Source organism: Acanthopagrus latus, chromosome 9 (assembly GCF_904848185.1).
Source record: "Acanthopagrus latus isolate v.2019 chromosome 9, fAcaLat1.1, whole genome shotgun sequence".
NCBI classification, from domain to species: Eukaryota; Metazoa; Chordata; class Actinopteri; order Spariformes; family Sparidae; genus Acanthopagrus; species Acanthopagrus latus.
The window spans coordinates 24,792,686-24,811,100 of NC_051047.1; the positions used below are offsets into that span (position 1 = coordinate 24,792,686).

Consider the following 18,415-nt stretch of genomic DNA (forward strand, 5'->3'; position numbering starts at 1 on the left):
GGGTGCAGGGTTTTTCTCTCTCCGACATTAAAGGCGCTTGTGGGCAGCCTTCTTCCTCGCTGCCTTTGTCTGAGCACTTGCACGTCTTTGAGCGTTAACATCACCAACTGTCTTGCAGTATAGCGTGAGATACGGGAGGAATACGTAGCGCTATTTAATCCACAAAGGTAGTGACGCTTCATGCAGCGCCGCTCTTCATCAGACATCCAGCGTTAGTACTTTGGTGCATTAAATAAATGGATGTTGTCTTTTTGTTTCAGGTTTTGTTCACTTTCTGGTTCGGATGTGCGTTTATACTCTTATTTTTCCAAGAAATATTTTGAAGTGCATCTTGTGTTTTCATTGGATTTGTGGGACTTGAGGATAGAGAGGCGAGGCCTTAAATGACACTGTAGCTAAATCAGAGTGTTTCTATTGTAAAAGATCAATCCCCCTGCTCTAAAATTCCCTCTGCTTCATTTCAACGAAGAAGTGGATGAGATGCATTTTTCTTCCTCTCTTAGGTGTATTTTCCCCTCGCTCTCGACAGCTCAGAGTCGGGTTATTGTTGCTTATTGTTGTTTACTGGGATGAGCTGTTGCCTCGGCAGTGACGGCTCCTCCCGGGGTCCATGTTGAGTTCACCTTATAAGAAAACAAATGCTTTCTTACATAACACCCGGCAAATAGAATAATAAAGTACGGCAATATCTCCATTACACTGAGAGCAATAACCAAACATATGACTAACAAACAAATAAAACAACAGACACCAAAACAAACAATGGTGAATCTTATTCATATGCACACACATACTGCAAAGACACCTGTTTAAGTTGTAGACCTGTCTGTCTTAAACCTATTTACCATATTCTTCTTTATTCATTTATTTATTTGACAAACTGAAACATCTGTCGCATGAGTTTACAGCAGATGCTTATTAAACCTCTGTCCCGAAAAAAGGGAAAACAAACGTCTGCATTTAAAACAATAAACTTTACATTTAAGACCGTTCGATTTAAGGAGTGGACATGATTGCGGATTTGTTGCTCAGTTCACCAGGATTCAGTTGCTCTTTTAAAGGTTTTTTCTGCAAATTTCAAATGATCAGCAAGTTCCAGAGCAAAATAAGCCGGCTATTTCACAGGCTCGGTCTTTGACTGTGTGCAGCGGGAACTTCTCCTCCTGCTCGGCCCTGGTTCACAGCTGTGGCCACTACCAGGAAAATAATAGTTTTCGATAAGGAATATAGAAACAATAATGCTCTAATAAAGTGTCAAGTATCAGCGCTAGCAGTATAAACCTCATGCTCAGGATCAGTATCAGCTGTAGTGTGACTGTGGCTCTGCTCTCTGTACAGCCGTCTTGTTTCAGTTAGCGTATCAGTTTAAAATCTTTTACGTGCAGCTCCTGACTCCCTCACTGGATCCAATAAAATAATCTCAGAACAAATGAGAAGGTTCTCTCATCCGTCCACACAGGAGCCGATCGCATTTCACAATCCCCCTTTCTTTCGGTGCAGTTAGCTGCACATTCATAATCTGCCCTTTAGCCCCTGATGCTAGTGCTAACACACCGCTTTCCTCAAAACCCATCAACACTCAGTGATCCCCATGACCAATCACTGGCTTTTATAGAAACCTACAGCACTGTACCTTTTACAGATGTTTATTTATTCATATAGTTCAGATATCAGGGTTCATTTTGATCCCACGCTCTCGAATAGTATCATTATTATGCCATTGTCACGATTATATATCATATACATCAGGACAAAAAGTAAACAAACACAACAAAAGCACTTTCTGTGTTACCTGATCGTAAAGCAGCTTTGTGCGATCTGAATGTGAAACTATCAAAACCCTCAACCACACAGAAGTGCACACTTACTCTAGAAACCGGGCCTTAAAATAAGTTGTCAAGACTTCCATAAGGTTCTGGTGTCACAGCTACAGTATACAGTCATAACTCTGATCCCTGCTCAGGCCTGTGAGAGCTAACCAATCAGAGCACACTGGCGCTAACACTGTGAGTGTTCAGACAGAGGGTGAATCAACAGTTTGAGGAAAAAAGACATGTTTTTTTAAATATTAAGACATGTAAATATCTTCAAGGAGACACCCAAGATAAAAGTATGAACCTGAAGTATGAACCCCAAAACTTTAATCAAGATGCAGTGATTCTGTTGTGAGGTACGATGTCACGCTCTCCTGCTAGTTGAAATAATAAATAAAATAGTTGGGTTAAAGTTTGGTAAACGAGAAGAGAAAGTGCTCGAATGCAAGTCTTACAAAACAGTTGACATGTAACACTCAAGTGCTGGTTCATTAACAAACATGTATTCCATCCACAGACTTGTTTTTTGTTATTTATTTATTTATTTATTTATTTACAAAACAATCTGCCACAACTGCACCATTAAAGGGACTGAATTATTCAATGACCATTTTATTTCGTTTGAAATCTGTCAAACAAGTGAAAAAAAAAATATATTAAAAAATAAAACCCCCCCAAAAAATTATAATTTCAAATTCTCCGGTAAAATAATTCTGCTTTTAAACTTGGATCCGGTCCCATCTCACTGACTGTGATCAGACTCTGACTGGCTGCTCTGAGACAGAGCTACCTTCCCCCGGCACGACGGACCATCTGCTGCGCTGACCTCATGTTTTCACCCCCTCACAAATGCTTTTTATTGAACCAAAGCTTATGCCATTAAAGTATCAGGACAGCTTGCCGGTCAGACTCGGCATGTTCCAGGGCAGCGATGGACCCGTCCAGTTGAGCGCACCTCCTCCTATAAACCGTCTCACATGGGCATTCATATGGAGCTGAGCTATTATCCCCCTACGGTCCTCTGAGGCCCTGCGTCTGCTCTCCGGCCCCGGGCATTTTAGCGGATCGCTTTCTGCTGCGGCTCGAGTTACACGCTGCCTGTTCCTTCTAAGTGCTCATCGCTATCCCTTTCACAGCCTTATTGTTAAACAATTCAGGGAGCTCAGTGTGTTTTTAGGGAGCTTTGCACAGATTCACGGAGGAGTCGCCGACACACAAACACATCAAGGAGTGGAAACAGAGCGCCCTCCCGCAGATCCGCCGCGGAAAAAGTCCGCAGTCGGAGGTGTTATCTTTAAAGTGCTGCTGCAGAATGGGGCAGATACACGACGCTCAGCACCTCGGGGCGTCCTCACTATGGTCTCCTCTCTGTTGTCATGCCGGTGTGTTTCTTCTCTCAGCTGCACCATCTTTAGAGAAATCTCGTCGCGGTCAAACACACCCACGAGCTCGCAGAGTGTCTCTTCACACACAAAAGCAGATACTGACTTCGGCCCAGGCGAACACTTACATATGCAGACACACACGCTTATTCAGCTAATGTCTGTGGCGGTGCGAGCCTCTGGTTAATAACTGTTTGTTCTCCTCCGCAGATGCCGGCTCAGGATCAGGAGACGACGGTAAGATTACTGGCCTCCTCCTCCTTCTTTCTCTGTTCTAACTCCACATGTGCTGCTTCCTAATGTGTTCCTCTGCACTCATTGTCTCCCTGCACTGAAAACTATTTTTGAAATGAAGCTGCATATATACAGACGTCTGAGCTGTAAGCTGAGACAAGAGCAGTTTCTGTGAAGACAATTGCGGTAATTTGTGGCTCTTGACAATTCGTGAGTCTGTGTAACTCATCCACTGGGTCACACCAGAAAAAAAAAAAAAAAAAAAAAGGTTAGTTCCTGAGTCAAATCAGAATCAGCATGAGGAAGAGCTCTGGTGCGCCGTTAAAAACAAATCCCTGCTCAGTAAATCCAAGTTTATTGATCAGCACAAATGCTTTCCTGCCCAAAATAGAGTAAATAAATCAAAACTGAACCCCTCTTGCCAGGACTTAGTTGGTATAAAAGAGGACAGTACACTGTTAGCCAGCTAAAAAGATAATTAGCCTACTCGTAACGGGTGTAGTTTCTCCTCCTTTGAGAAAACCTCTCTGACCGAATCAATGGAGCGATATGGACAAACGATAAAACAGACATATAACAGACAGACAGGAAGCAATTCAGTCCAATTCAGAAACATCAGATGGCAAAGCTTCCTCGTCTTATCACAGTCATAGTCTCGGTCAGAGCTGCTTTAACTCACCACCGTACTGCATCCCTTATAGTCGCACTGACGTCTGTCGGCCTCAGACGCCGTGTTCAGTCCCAGTTCGTCCACTCAGGCTGCCAAACCCGGTTGAGTCGAGCCCGGTCGCCTGTGGTGACTTCCTCTGTGAACTGAGGTCCAAGTCCAGGCAAACTCCAGAGCCACTGGTGCCGCAGCCAACCGAGCCATGAGCTAAAAAGCTAACGGAAGCTAACTACAGCAATTTTTTGAGCAATCTTCAAATTCTGGCTGTTTTGTGCAACAGGTTTACATTTGATTGAGATTTAGAGTAAAAACTAAAGTAATTTAAAACACGTTTTCAAGTTTGGTGCGATTTAAAGTTGAATCCTCTGCTGATCAAGCCTTAATGATTATGTTGCTACTCTTGAATGGCATTTATTGTTAATTCAGAGCTGCTATAATCTGTATTTTTGTGTTACTGATAGCTGACATGTTACCTGTGAACGATTTCCCTCGTAATGATGAATCCACAGGGAATCATGAGCCGGTCTGCAGCTCTCTAAGATCTGTTTTAGCGTCTTTCAGCTCATTGTTTTGGTTTGATGGATGCAGCACAAGCACACAAAGTTAGCTGCTGAACATATTGGAGAAGAGTGACTGTTGTTTCAATGTGAGTCTTCATGAACATTGTTTTCTAATTGAACTGCCAGGCAACAAAAGCGCCACTTCTGCCTGCCAACACTTCATTCTAGCTGTGCAAATTAAAGTTAAAACAGCTGAACTAAACCATTGTTTCTCTTACTTTATCTACATCAGTACACATTTCATTGCCTTTATTACTTTTTTTATTTTGGTTTGGGTCAAACTGACTTCTGTCTGTGCATGATAATTCAAGAGGAAGCAGGGAGTGTTTACTGAGAAAACAAAACATGTCAAAGTGGCCTTGATTGCATCATTTGAAATGATTGCCGCCGCAGCCACTGCAGTGAACGATAGTGTAACTGGGACGGAAAATAGGGATAATAAAAAACAAAAGGCTCGTGGGGCGTTTACTATCTCAAGCTATTCTCAAGTCTCGGCGAGATTATTTTAATAGCATCCTGAAATATCCGGCCCGAGAGGGAGAACGTTATTCGGAGAATGGCCAGGAATCAGGCAGTTTTCGCCACAACATTTAATTATTCCTCGTTTGAGCTTTTTTAATTTGACTGAGGTTGTTTTTGTTGTACATCAGGGATCCACTGGCTCAGAACATGTCTCACAGTGAAACACTCCAGTCTTTGCAAAGACTGTGCAGACTACATGTGTCACGGGAACCTTGCACTCGTCAACCTTCTCATTCAGGCTCGTGTTAGTGTTACATGTTCTCCTTCTCATCCTGCTGAAAGGAAGGAGGGGTAACAGCGGCTGTTTTCCTCTGTGCGAGTGTGTGGACAACATTGCAATCAATAAAGACTGGAGCTGGGAACACGATTCGGGAGGCGGGTGATTAAGTGTGCGAGAGTTTATTGTGAGAAGATGGAGAGGAGCTTAGAGCTGCGAGTGACTTTTTATGAATAACTTTTTGTGTGAGCAACTAATCATGTAAAACCTCCAGATGATTAATAATGTCATTCAACTAAGACTCTTAATTTGTCGCTTAATTGACTAACAAGACTCGGCGTTAACGTCAGCGCAGACGGTCAGAAGCCGAGCTCATCCGTCAGATCGCGTTCGTACGCATGCATATATCGACTCCGGTCCGTCTCTATCCGTCCTCCTGTGTGTTTACCCATGCAGCTCCTTCATTAACTCCCATGCATGGAGCCTCTCCAAGCATATATGAGGGAGAGATTGGAAAAGAGATTAGTTCCCCCCCCCGAAAAAAAGACGGCAGACTGACGGATGAACGAGCGGAAATGAAACTGGTGCTAGGTCAACCAGAGAGAGGGAGACGGAGAGCGTGGAAGGTGGAGGGAGGACGAGAGGTGGGGAGGCGGACAAACAAATGGCCCGAGGAAAGTCACAAAATAGATAACAGAACTGAAGAAACAGACGGCGAGCGATTCAGAGATGGAGGGAGAGAAGGAGGGGAGATAAGAGACACGAGGACGGAGGATCTAAATGAAACATACATTTTCATATATGAACACGGTATTCAGAACATCGAGTTGAATTTGTTTTGACTGGGATCGTGTGACGCAGCCGAGCAAGAAACATGACCTAAAGTTGAATTCTATAATCGCATGTGGATTATAGAATACTGGCATTAGTATCGGCAAAGTTTGTTTTCTTTATATTCTGTCGATTAAGGAACACTGAAACTGTAATTTCTGCCGCTATGGGGGTCTGTCAGTCAAAGCAAAGACGAGAAGCTGACACGATTCAGGCAGAAATATTCACAGATGAGGTATTAAAGTTTTAATCACGTTCACATTCAGCGACTTTCCTCTTTTCCAATTTTTAATGCATCATCTGCAGTTTCCCTGAAGTTACAGCAACAGGTGACCAAAAAAATAATATAATTAAATGCCTGATGTCCCCAGGTTTTAACATTTCTGGTTGTAATGATGAGTGCAAAAATATTACATGGCATATATTTTAAATCGAATATTGCAATAATCACCTCAGTCAAGGTCATTTTGTTTTTTCGCTCCTGTCTGTTTTTTGGTTGGTTTGTAACCAGGATTACACAAAAACTACTGAGCAGATTTCAGTGAACCTTCTTGGTCAAGAATAGACCCCACTAACTTTTGGTGCAGATCCAGATAAAGACAAAGATCCATGATTTTTTTGGTTTATTTGTTTGTTTGTTTTTGTTGGGGGACAGCACAGGAGATGGGGTTATTTCGAATTTATAATTAGAACTAGAACTCATATGTCATCTTCATGTCACCATCACTGTCATTTTTATAATCAGAGCTAGAGCCGCATGTTTGGGCTTGTCCACGCGAGAATGGTTCTTTGAACCGTCTCCAAACCGGCTCCAGCCCAGAACCAGGTTCCAAAAGTGGTATATGACGGAGGTACAAGAGGTGACTTGTGGTTCTTGGCAGAGGTATACACTCACCCGAGTGCCATTTTAGTTCACACTCATATGTTATGTCATCCTTGACAAATAACCACAAATCTAAATAACGAGTGAGAGTCGCTAATGTTAACGACGCTTGTTAACCTTCGCCTCTGAGATGTGATACATGCAGTAGTTGTTCCCTTACGACACTTGATTGTGTTGCTCAGACTGTTTTCTTACTTTTAAGTTCTAGTTCTAGTCTAATTTTAGAGTTTGTTTTTAAATGTCAGGGAAATTAGTCACCAGGAACATCCCCACCACTGAGTAACGCCACGTAAGCTGGTTCTCACTCCGTGCTGCGTCGTGCAGTGCATCGCGCTTCCCAGGAGTGTTTTTTTTTTTTTTTTACAGCTTTTTTATTGCAAGGCATCATCATCATCGCTTCTCTGCAATCGTAAAAAGAAAAAAAGGAACAAAGCATTCACAGTGTGTCTATAAATACTCTGCGCCTTCCCAGGGAAAAGTCTGGAACAAAAAAAAAGTGTACTGTAACAATAAATTAATAAAATACTCATATAATAAACACATAACTAAATTATCCCCACAGCCCTTTGAAAATTATTCAAACAAACAACAGCCACGTATAAAAGTCAAACTTGTGACCGTTCGCTGAACCCAGCAGAATCCCCTGTCCAATCATGGCTTAGCAACCCGAACAAGGCACGGCAGCCCTGTTCAGAACCGCCATTTAAGGAAGCAAAAAGTGTAAAGAGCGAACTAAACAGTGTGTTTGTCTGCCTTAACGTCACTTTCGTACATTAGCAAACACACAGCGGGGTGAAGAAGCACAGCAGTATGTTCGCAGTAATACGCCGTCGTCCTCTGGCAGAAAGTGAGAAGCGCTTCCTCTGAATATCCCCATGAAAGCTCATTATGAGCGTTCACCTTCGGAGACCTCTGCGTGGTCTAAAGTAAGAAGCCCGAGAACTGTCCTTATTCTCAAGCTGTCAGATAAATGTGACGAATCGATCATTCGGGAGGAAAAGAGACAATTAAGAAAAAATAGCTCGAGGGGGGCAGAGAGGGTGTTTGTGTGGTAGACGAGGAGAGAGGTGCGAGAGGAGGGCAAGGGCAGGAGGAGGAGGAGAAACACAAACACACCCTGTAAAGATAGAATCATAGCAGAGGTCAGAATAGATGGAGAGATACAGTAGAAGAGACGGGAGAGGGAAGGAGGAGGAGGAGGGGGGGAGCCGGCGGAGGAAGACGAGAGCTGCTGGTGTTTTATGAGCAGGGGAGAAGGTTAAAGAAAGTGGTTGTAAAAAAGAAAGGCGAGTCGGACTCCCGTTGAGGAAACCAGCAGTGGAGCGCCATCCTGCTAAAAATCAAATGTGTTTTAATGGCCACTGATAAATCTACACACATAAAGCGCCGGTCAGCCGGGTAGCTCTCACACTTCATACGAGTGTGAATGTGTGTTTCCAGAGCGACCATCCGTGTGTGTGTGTGCATGTACGCCTGTTTAAGCGTCTTCTCTTGCGTGTTGTTTTTTTTTGTTTTGTTTTTTTTTTTTTTCATTTTTATTTTTTCCTGATCCGATAAGTGAGAGCACAAGTCAGCTGTGCAGGGAGATGCCCTTAAGACATGATTCTGGTCACATGGCCCCGTTAGTCCGAATCAGACATTTGTCCAAATCAAATTGTGGAGTGGATAAATTGAATTGCGCTCACATGGTCACAGAGGGACAAAGGACAACAAAAAGCCTTAAAGATTTCTGTCGGGGCTTCAGTGGCTCCTGTGTATGTTTAGCTCTGTAATGCTCTGTGATGCTCATTGCACAAAAGAGATGAAGTCACAGATTTGTGAGATTTTATGGTGTGAAAGAAATCTTCGTTGAGGGCAGTGAGGCACTTTGGTTCGGACTGGATGACTCAACGGCTGCTGGGTGGGTTGGACAGTCGGCAGCAACCTTGAAATGTGTCAGAGCTGTGGACAGCTTCAAGGAAGTGATGGGGACGGAGAAAAACTGCCTTTTACTGGAATATAACTCACCACTTACTGAGGAACCAGTGTGATTGGAGGATGTGATGTTAGGAAGACTCTCGTCAGACACATGTTCTGTCCTGATAAGTAAACAGAGCGAGATGTTATCAGCTCTAACATCTAATAACAGTGATAACATCTGTACTGAGGCATGGACTGGTACCAGTTCACAGCCCGTCTCTGACATCAAACCCACACGTGAGCCCACAGTAGCAGTAACACCGGTACCGAAACCGGCCCACAGCGGGAGGAGACACACTGACCAAACACTCTATAACAGTGATTACTGTGAGAACACAGAGCTACTTAACACTTATTTTAATAAGAAAATAGCACCAGCAGCAGCTTTAAAGACATGACTCAACTAACTAGTCAGCCTTGACTCACCGGGCACATCTCCTGTGACCTTGTGTGTCTTCAGCACGACTCCAGAACCACCGGGAGCTTCAGACGGAGAGCATCATGCTGCCTGATGTTGTTGAGTTTCTCGGATTGTGTTTATTTGATTTTATTTCAGCCGTGAGCAAATGTGCAAAATGTTTTGTTGTTGTCTTGTTGTTTTATCTGTGTTTATTGTCGTTATTTCCGACTTTGTTGTGCTATAGATCCCTGGACCCCAGAGGTCGTTTTATTTTGAAAATCAACTGGATGCTTTGTGCCGTTCCTGTATCTGACTTCCTGCCCGGCCCGACCTGCTCTGTGTAGCATGAAGCTGCTTCTGCTTGCTTCCATCGAGCTTAACTAAGGAGTAATTTGAACCTTATCTGACTTCAGTCAACACGTCACAGCGTCTGACTTGACCAAGGAAGAGAAATTGCTCTCGCAGCAGTTCATAACTGACTTTGCAAACACCCTCAAACTTTTCTTGTTTTCAGGGCAGCTCTGGGGGTTGTTTTTCAGTCTGGAGCTGAATGTTTAACACTGATGTAGGCTCTCAAACTTTTCTTTGAAAAATTATGCATCAATATTTTTAACATGTCATCATTTAATGCGGGCTGCACAGTGGCCCAGTGGCTAGCACTGCTGCCTCACAGCTAGAAGATCACCGGTTCGCGTCCCGGTTGGGACGCCTGGGATCTTTCTGTGTGGAGTTTGTATGTTCTCCCTGTGCAAGCGTGGGTTTTCACCGGGTACTCCGGCTTCCTCCGGCTTCCTCCCACAGTCCAAAAACATACTGAGGTTAATTGATCATTCTAAATTGTCCGTAGGTGTGAATGAGAATGTTAGTCTCTATGTGTAGCCCTGCGATAGACTGGCGACCTGTCCAGGGTGTCCCCTGCCTTCGCCCTAAGTCAGCTGGGATAGGCTCCAGCCCCCCCGCGACCCTGCAGAGGATTAAGCGGCGTACATATAATGTGTACAGATGATGGATGGATGGATCATTTAATGCCTTTATTTACCATTGTTACTATCTTACCAAGCTAATATTCACACAGCTGAGACTGACGAGACACTCATCAAACTGGTCATTAATCACAAGTACGAGAGTGCTGGTGTTTTGACTCGCAACAAGATTAAAAGGTAATTCATCGACGGTTTATGAGACTCAGGATAGTCAAAGTGATTAGGAATCATCCTGAGGGAACAATGACTGTCTGTACAAAACTTAAATGGCAGTTGAGACCAACATCGCCTCAGAGCGAAAAAAAAAAAAAAAAATTACATGAAGTTAAAATACCTCTGAAGAAAAGACAGTCTGTTGAAATGTTACTTTCCCAAACCGGCAACTTAAATTATTCACTATCTTTTTAGAGTACGAAAATGTACTTTATGTCTGTGGCTTTTTCAATTCAATATTAAATATCTACTTTGTGGGGAGAGAAAAAAAAAAAAAAAAGCCCCTGTAGTAAAGCTGAATTAGTCCCAAACAGAGGCAGCCAGAACACCAGTCAGGATCCATGAGGACACTCCTGCCTCCAGCCCCAAAGTCAAAGATTTAAACTCTGTCATGCTCCGCGGGCTGCCGGCATTTAACTGACCTAATTTCACTGCAGGTTTTTTTTTTTTTTTCCTTTTTTTTTCGAAGGGTAACTCTTATCTAAATTAAGTGCTTTGTCAAGGTCAAAACAGTGTCCCGAAACTTAACAGAGCCATTTTTTTTTTTCAGTTTGAATGGTGAAGAACGACTCCATTATGAGTCCTGAGAGAGAGAGAGAGACAGAGACAGAGAGACAGAGAGAGAGAGAGAGACAGAGAGACAGAGAGAGAGAGAGAGAGAGAGAGAGAGAGAGAGACACACAGAGAGAGAGAGAGAGAGAGAGAGAGAGAGAGAGAGAGAGAGAGAGAGAGAGAGAGAGAGAGAGACAGAGAGAGAGAGAGAGACAGAGAGACAGAGAGAGAGAGAGAGCCCGGACCGTCTGCAGCCTCGATACGAGCATTTATCAGACGTGATTCTTTTCTTTGTGCTTCTCTCTCCACCTGATCTCCTTTGTGTCTCCCTCTAATTATCTGCTGAGCTTTGTTTAGACTCTTTTACTTTAAAGAGTTTGATCGCTGTTTAGATGGATAACAAGACTGGATTTGTATATTTGTGTGCACGTTCTCCACCTGTCTCCACTCTTTATTTTACATTTACTTCTCTGGGTGTCGACTAATGAAAAGATAAACACTGCACTCGGCTTAATTGAAATACAATAGCCTGATTGGGGTAATTAATCTAACGATCAGACCCACAACACTATGGATCTGCAAGCACTTCATTAATTTGAATTAGGGGCAAGGTTCCAATATGGTGCAATTATGAATTCAATTTTAATTGATCTCCTTTGGTCGGCATGCAGCGATGCACAAAAATGATTATATGAGGCAGCAGTCTGTGCTATTATTCCATCGACTCTCCAAATATTGTGCAGCAACGTATTCAATCAAAAGCCTATTAGGGCCGATATTAGCTAACGTTAAGAATAATGATGACTAATCTGAATGATACCGTCCCTGCGTCAGTCCGCGGTGTGGAGGGAACAGACGCTGGAGCTCTTGACCGTGTGGTGACCTCGTCGTGGCCGCTCTGACTTTGGAAACAAAGTGAACAGGTCAGTGAGTAACTGAGGGAGAATAGCTGGCTGACCTGCTGTTCCCCCGGTGGTTGTTTCCTTCGTCGATTCCTGCCTCCACAATGACGAGCTGCTGCCCCAGTCACACTGCTATTGCTATGGTAACCAAGTTAGAGGTTTAGGGAAGTGAGTAATCTAATCTTCCCACTTTGTGGCATAGCGATAAGGCTCGCCACCGCCAGCCCACCCAAGTGTGTGTGTGTGTATGTGATTCTGCGTGTCGTATTTGGTCATTCTATGCTGCATGTCTTACACACACACACACACACAGACGCACACACAGCCTATCTAGCCAATATGTTCCACCCTAATAGGCAGGTGAAAGCCGGAGGGGCAGATAGGCTTCTAGCCTTGTTGAAAAGTCTGAACTCTCGCTGACGTTCCTCGACATTAAAGGGAAGCTCTGCCGCTTTTTACTGCAGATGTTTGGTGAATCTTGAGTAAGAAAACAGCAAACGGGTTTCTGTAGAGTCGGGCATTTTTCAGATCAATATCCCCACAAAGAAACACCAAGAGGCTGCCCAGCTTCACAGGCAGCGTTGCCAGATTTGCTTTCAGGCTCTCCAGCACAATAATTGCTCAAAATCTGACCCGAAATTAAAAAAAAAAAAAATCGAAAAACACACTCAGATATTATCAAATAGATAAACGGTACTAATGAAATCAGACAATAGCAGCAATGAAGAAAAGAAGAAAACAGAATTAATAGGTTTTGTCGAACTTGGTGAAAAGCAACAGGCCTTGCAAGCATTATGGAAAATGGTAAAAGAAGTAGCATACGTAACGTAGCTGATGTTATGGTAAGATAGTAGATTTTTAAGTCTCAGCCCAGACTCAAAGAATACTGACGCTTTGTGACTGTGGGTGAAATCGGCCACCGTCCCAAAAAGTTGGTATTTGACGAGTCGGGAATGAGACGGGAAATTAACTATGTTACAAATATGATCATTAAATTAAACCACAATGTTTTCCTAAATCTAACCAAGTGGTTTTAGTGCCTAAACATAAACAAACTGCAAGAGTACACAGACGGTCTGGTAGGCTGGTAGTGGGGACGCTGCAACAGGCGTGTTGTTGGAGGTCAGTAGCAGTCGACAGTTGTTTTAGATGCGCGGATGCGATGAGTTTGATATTAAATGCAGCAGCTTTGTGCCTGATACACAGAACCAGTCATTTCTATGTTTAAGAAAAAAATGTTTTCATCACTCCATAAGTCACTTTAGATAACAGCAGCACTGCATGTTCACTTTATATTCAGACGGATGATTGTGGAACAAAGATAAAAGGTCTCGGACCTCGGCCCTGCAAACATGTTGTATACACAAACAGCTCCATTCCTCACAGAGCACTGCCGGTGAATACGAAGGTTGGCCAGGCTCATTGTAATGTACATCGAGATAGCCCCGACGTTAAAGCAGATCCGTCTCACGCTCTCACAGAGCATACGTTCAGACACTGTACATGAGAAAAGCTCGGCCGATAAGCCTTTATTTTGGCACGGGGATAATGTAGTAATGTAGACTGAGAGGGATAGGATCTGCAAATGAGATAGAAGCAAAGCCGTTATATCCCTTCATCCCCGCACGTTCGCTCCCTCTCACACTCTCTCCCTCCTTTTTCCATCTCTCACCTCTGCCGCTCTGGCTCTTCCTTCATCTCTCCACGGGAACGTATCCAATCATACCACTCTGAAATTATTATTAAAATTTCCTTTGCCAGTGTGTGCGAGTGTGTGTGTGTGTGTGTGTGTGTGTGTGTGCACAGCAGGGGCTCTGAATGAGATGAGTTGGGGTGGTGGTGGTGGTGGTGTTGGCGGTGGTGGTGGTGAGGTTTCAGACAGTATCTGGCGTGAGACGGGGGCGGCGAGCGACAGCCGCCTTGTGTCAGAGCTATCAGAGGAGGGTGGGTGAAAAGTGGGATGGAGGCTGATGAGAATAGCGGGGTCACCTTTGGGCCAGCCCTCGCTCTCTCACCGGCGTCTGGGATTTTATTGTCATATATTTTTTTGTCATCCGGAAAATAATGGAACGGGGCTGAGACGGAGAGCGGCAGGGGAGGGGAGGACGATGGCGCCAAATCGAAGGGGGGGCCCACATGAAAGGGAGGCACGGACAGATATTGGGATGGAGCGATTGGGAGGATTGGATTTTTTTTTCTGTAATGGCAGGATTTGACTGGGATTAAGAGAGGGAACAGGGGGAATCAGGTGGGCACTTCAGGAAGGAATTTGAGCCGTGTTGTGAGGGAGCGCGGGAGGGGGGGGATTTTAAAAAGGCTGCGGTTCTGAACTCGCCCCTTCCAGCCCCCCTGACTGTAAACTACCTGGAGGTTTTGAAAATGTATATCCAACTTGAGAAAAAAAAAAAAAAAAAAAAAAAAGTGCACATATAGTTTCTCATAATGTCAAAACATACAGCGGATAATAGAAACAGCGGTGAATCCAAACATACTTTATATGCGCTGAGTGATATTCGGTTCTATTGAGCCCTCACCATCTGCTGTGTACACTGTCTTACAGTGTAGCTGTCACGGCTGTAGGGACTGTACTCAGGGAAACAGATAGGATGTCCCAGATAAATGAAGGCTCATAATCCTTCATGCAGCAGCGGTGGAGACATCCGCCCGCCCTTTTGGCCCGTTCCCTGGTGATTTCAGGTCATGGCTTCTTCTGTAAGCCTGATCCATCACCAAAAAAACACTTGTAATGGAGCAATCATGCTCATCTCCGCTCCCTCTCTCTATTTCAGGATTTGAAAAATATTATTAACACTATCGCTCATTATTTTAAACATGCCCAATTTATTCATAACTTCACAGGTTTTCAGTCTCCATGGTAATATGCTTGTGAGGTTTTTTGTGTGTGTGTGTCCTCTTTCCTTTTTTGAGATACTGGAATCTGAGCTCAACTGATGTCTTTTTTTTTTTCTCCTTTCCTTCTTCCCGTGATCATTCTCCACAAGTTACAGTTTGGTCAAGTCCCAGATTTCTGTAATCACGCCAGCTGTCATTTCCCTCGTCAGCAACGAGCTGCCGCAGCTCATTAGAGAACGTGTGTGGCTGCGCGATGCTAGCAAAGCAATTTGAGCTACGAGCTCCCAGAGAGATGCTGGCCTCAATTTCTGGTAGGAAGGAAGGAAGGAAGGAAGGAAGGAAGGAAGGAAGGAAGGGAGGAAGGAATTAAGGAAGGAAGGAAGGGAGGGAGGGAGGAAGGAAGGAAGGAAGGAGGGAAGAAAGAAATCAAGAAAGAAAGGAAGGGAAGAAGGAGAGAAGGAAGGAGGAAAGAAAGAAAGAAGGAGGGAAGTAAGAATGTAAGAAACCAAGAAAGAAAGGAAGGAAGGGAAGAAGGAAGGAAGGATGGAAGAAAGACAGAAAGAAAGAAAGAAAGAAAGGAAGGAAGGAAGGAAGCGAGGAAGTCACATTATGGTCTCTCCTGCGGGTCATTGTTCCAGAGAGAAGAACATTTCCTCATTTGCTTGAAGATAATTGCAGCACTTATTATTCTGCTGATGCTCAGTTAAGCGGTGATCCAGAGCAGGTCATTTCATATGGGACTTGTGCTCACAGCTAAGGTGTCATACCTGCCGGACGGCTTGTACAGCTTTGTTTGTTTGTTTGTTTGTTTGTTTGTTTACAGAAGTCATTACTGTTAATTATAGAAAGCCGTGATGGTAGATGAACAGATGATTACCCTCCTGCAGTAACAACAACCGGCTCCATTAGTCCTCAGATTTTAACAGTTTAATGTGAGATATCATGCGGCACCGCTGGCTTCTGGATAAACACAGAGGTACAGATAATCCACCGTCACTTTAAAATGAAAAAGTATTACGCAAACACACAAACACTGTTATTTTTCATCCATTCCCAATGATTGGAATGATGATATCAGCCTCACTGTTTGCAGTGAATCAGTAATGGTGGCAGGAGTTCAGCAAAAAACTTTAAAAATCTGAAATGACATCAGTGAATTTAAGAACTGTAAATCAGAACATCCTCGCCATCATCAGCAGTCGGTCGCTACCTTGTCATTAGCTCCATCACGTATCCTCCTGCTCTCGCTCACCTGACTTCAGCCTGACTGGGAATCAGCTTTCTGTGCTCACTTTAAAAACTGTTTTTCATTACATCTTTATGTGGGTCTAAAGCCCCCGCTATCTCCGTCTTCTCCTTTTCTCTCCTGGCATCCTGATTTATCTGCAGTTTCGAGAAAAACCGCAGTGCAATTTTGACATTTTGACGTTACATACAATAAAATAAACGCGTACTATTTTCCAGCACTTCCCTTATCAAACAGACTACATCTTGCTAAAGCAACAAATGTTTATTTTTGCTGTTATAGTGAAGTAGAGCCAGACCAGAGTATTGATCGGCTGACATTATCAGTTTCAGTAGATCAGTGTTGACCTATATGCTATATGTCTTGACATGAAAAGGTTGTTGGTTTTTTTTGTTTCTTTTATGTTATGATGCAGAAAAAGATGCTCGGGTAATTTGTAATGGTTAAATTCCAAATCAGATTTACTGTTAAACTGTAAAATAATCCGCCTCCTTCGTTGTGCTTGAGGGATCATGGCCAAATTTTGAGTACATCAATCAAAATATTCCCCATTTCCCCCTGTTATATGCCACACTTGAAGATTTTATCATGGTGATTGGTGTATTTTACAGCCTAAAAACACAGAAAAATGTCCAGCGGAACAATTGTGCCTGCCAGTTTTTCCTCCACGTACATCATATTTTGTTCCTGCACCTCTGTGTCTGCTATATTTCCCTCCTAACCCACATACAGTCTGAACCATCACGAACCAAACGCGGCAATTTGTGATTCTTCTCATCGACAAGTGCAAATGAGCTCCCCGCTCCCTCTCTGGAGGCCCCTCCACGGCGGTGGGCTCCATACGTAAACATCTGACGGCTGTTTGTTTGTGGGCTTCGACGCTCGTCTTAGGGCTGGAGCTCAAAACCCCCTCGTGGCGCTTAAGTGGATGGGGGAGAAAACTAAAGGCTTTGTGTTTTGAAGGCAGAACATATAGGCTGTGCTTTGGGAACGGCGTGGCTTCCAGTTTGTTTACATTCAAGAAGCAGATGATATAGAGAGGTTGAGACGGTTGAGCTCGCAGCGAAGGAACAGTTGAAGTGTTTGTTTACTCTCTCCACAGGAGAAAGCGATCGGATTAAAAGTGAAATCTAGTGGAGAAATTATTTATTTGCTCCAGAAAGAGATATTACAGTGTGAGGCTTTTCTTTCGACCTCCTCAACAAATCCATATAGTTATCTTTAATGGAAAAAAATTTAAAAAACACCCTGATGTCCGTGCCGGGTTTTACGTGATGTAGTTTTATCTGTGCTCAAGTCTGAGGTCCAATTTACAGCACATACGTGTGATGGAGACTTGAAACACTCTGAAAATAGACTTCTCAGCCTGTTGGGACACACGCTGTGTCCTGCAGTTAAACCTCTGTAAGGAACAAGATTTGAATGGATTTTTTTTTTTCAATAGGGGAGAAAAAGGGGTGGATGTAAGTTGTCAACCATTTTCAATGAGGTGATTGTATGGAAATATAATTTCCTACGTGACACGGTGGACTTGAAACATGCGCGAAGTTGATAGTTAGAGTCACAGTCGGGGACATTGATCTTTGTTCCGCTGGCCTCGGCTCTGATCACCACCGCAGCTCCTCTGTAAATCTGTAATTAAATCTAAACATTTTATCAAAACTCCACGGTGATTTTCTGCTTTGAATCAAGAAATATGGTGTGGTGGAAGTTCCTGACTCAAACTGTACCTGGAACCATCTGTAATAAAAACAAATCATTTCAGTTCTCACTTGTTCTAGAGTCAATATGAGTCATATTTCCAGTATAAATGCACATCACACGTCAGTCAGACCACATTTTATTTCAGTAGATTCTTGCTGTCCTGCCTATAAATCTGTAAAATAAAGTACTTTCTGAAGTAAACTGCCACATTTAGCTTTTCCTGCTCATCAAACTCCTCCTATAAGAGCAAATAAAATAGAAAACACCATGATGTATATGTGCTGCCCTCTCCTGGCACACAACATCTCCACTAGTTGTGGCTGCGCCTTGAATCGATCGGGAACTTTGAGTTTACATTTTGACCCACTGAGCTTGCCGTGATGTTAAGTTTAAGTGATAAGTTAGTTTCCAAAGCATATGAAATATTGAATATTGGATTGAGTCAATGTTACTGTCAGAGCGAAACAGATGTAAAGAGATTGGCTGATTAACA

At 43.4% G+C, this 18,415-nt stretch overlaps 1 protein-coding gene across 2 annotated transcripts in view; it reads left to right on the plus strand.

Moving 5' to 3' along the window:
- Window positions 1-18,415, plus strand: part of tmeff2a (transmembrane protein with EGF-like and two follistatin-like domains 2a) — a 123,725-nt gene that overhangs the window by 63,559 nt on the left and 41,751 nt on the right. For both annotated transcript variants that reach the window (XM_037110956.1, XM_037110957.1), the window contains one exon: window positions 3,407-3,433. In XM_037110956.1, the coding sequence (XP_036966851.1) occupies window positions 3,407-3,433 (27 nt within the window). The remainder of the gene's footprint in view (window positions 1-3,406; window positions 3,434-18,415) is intronic.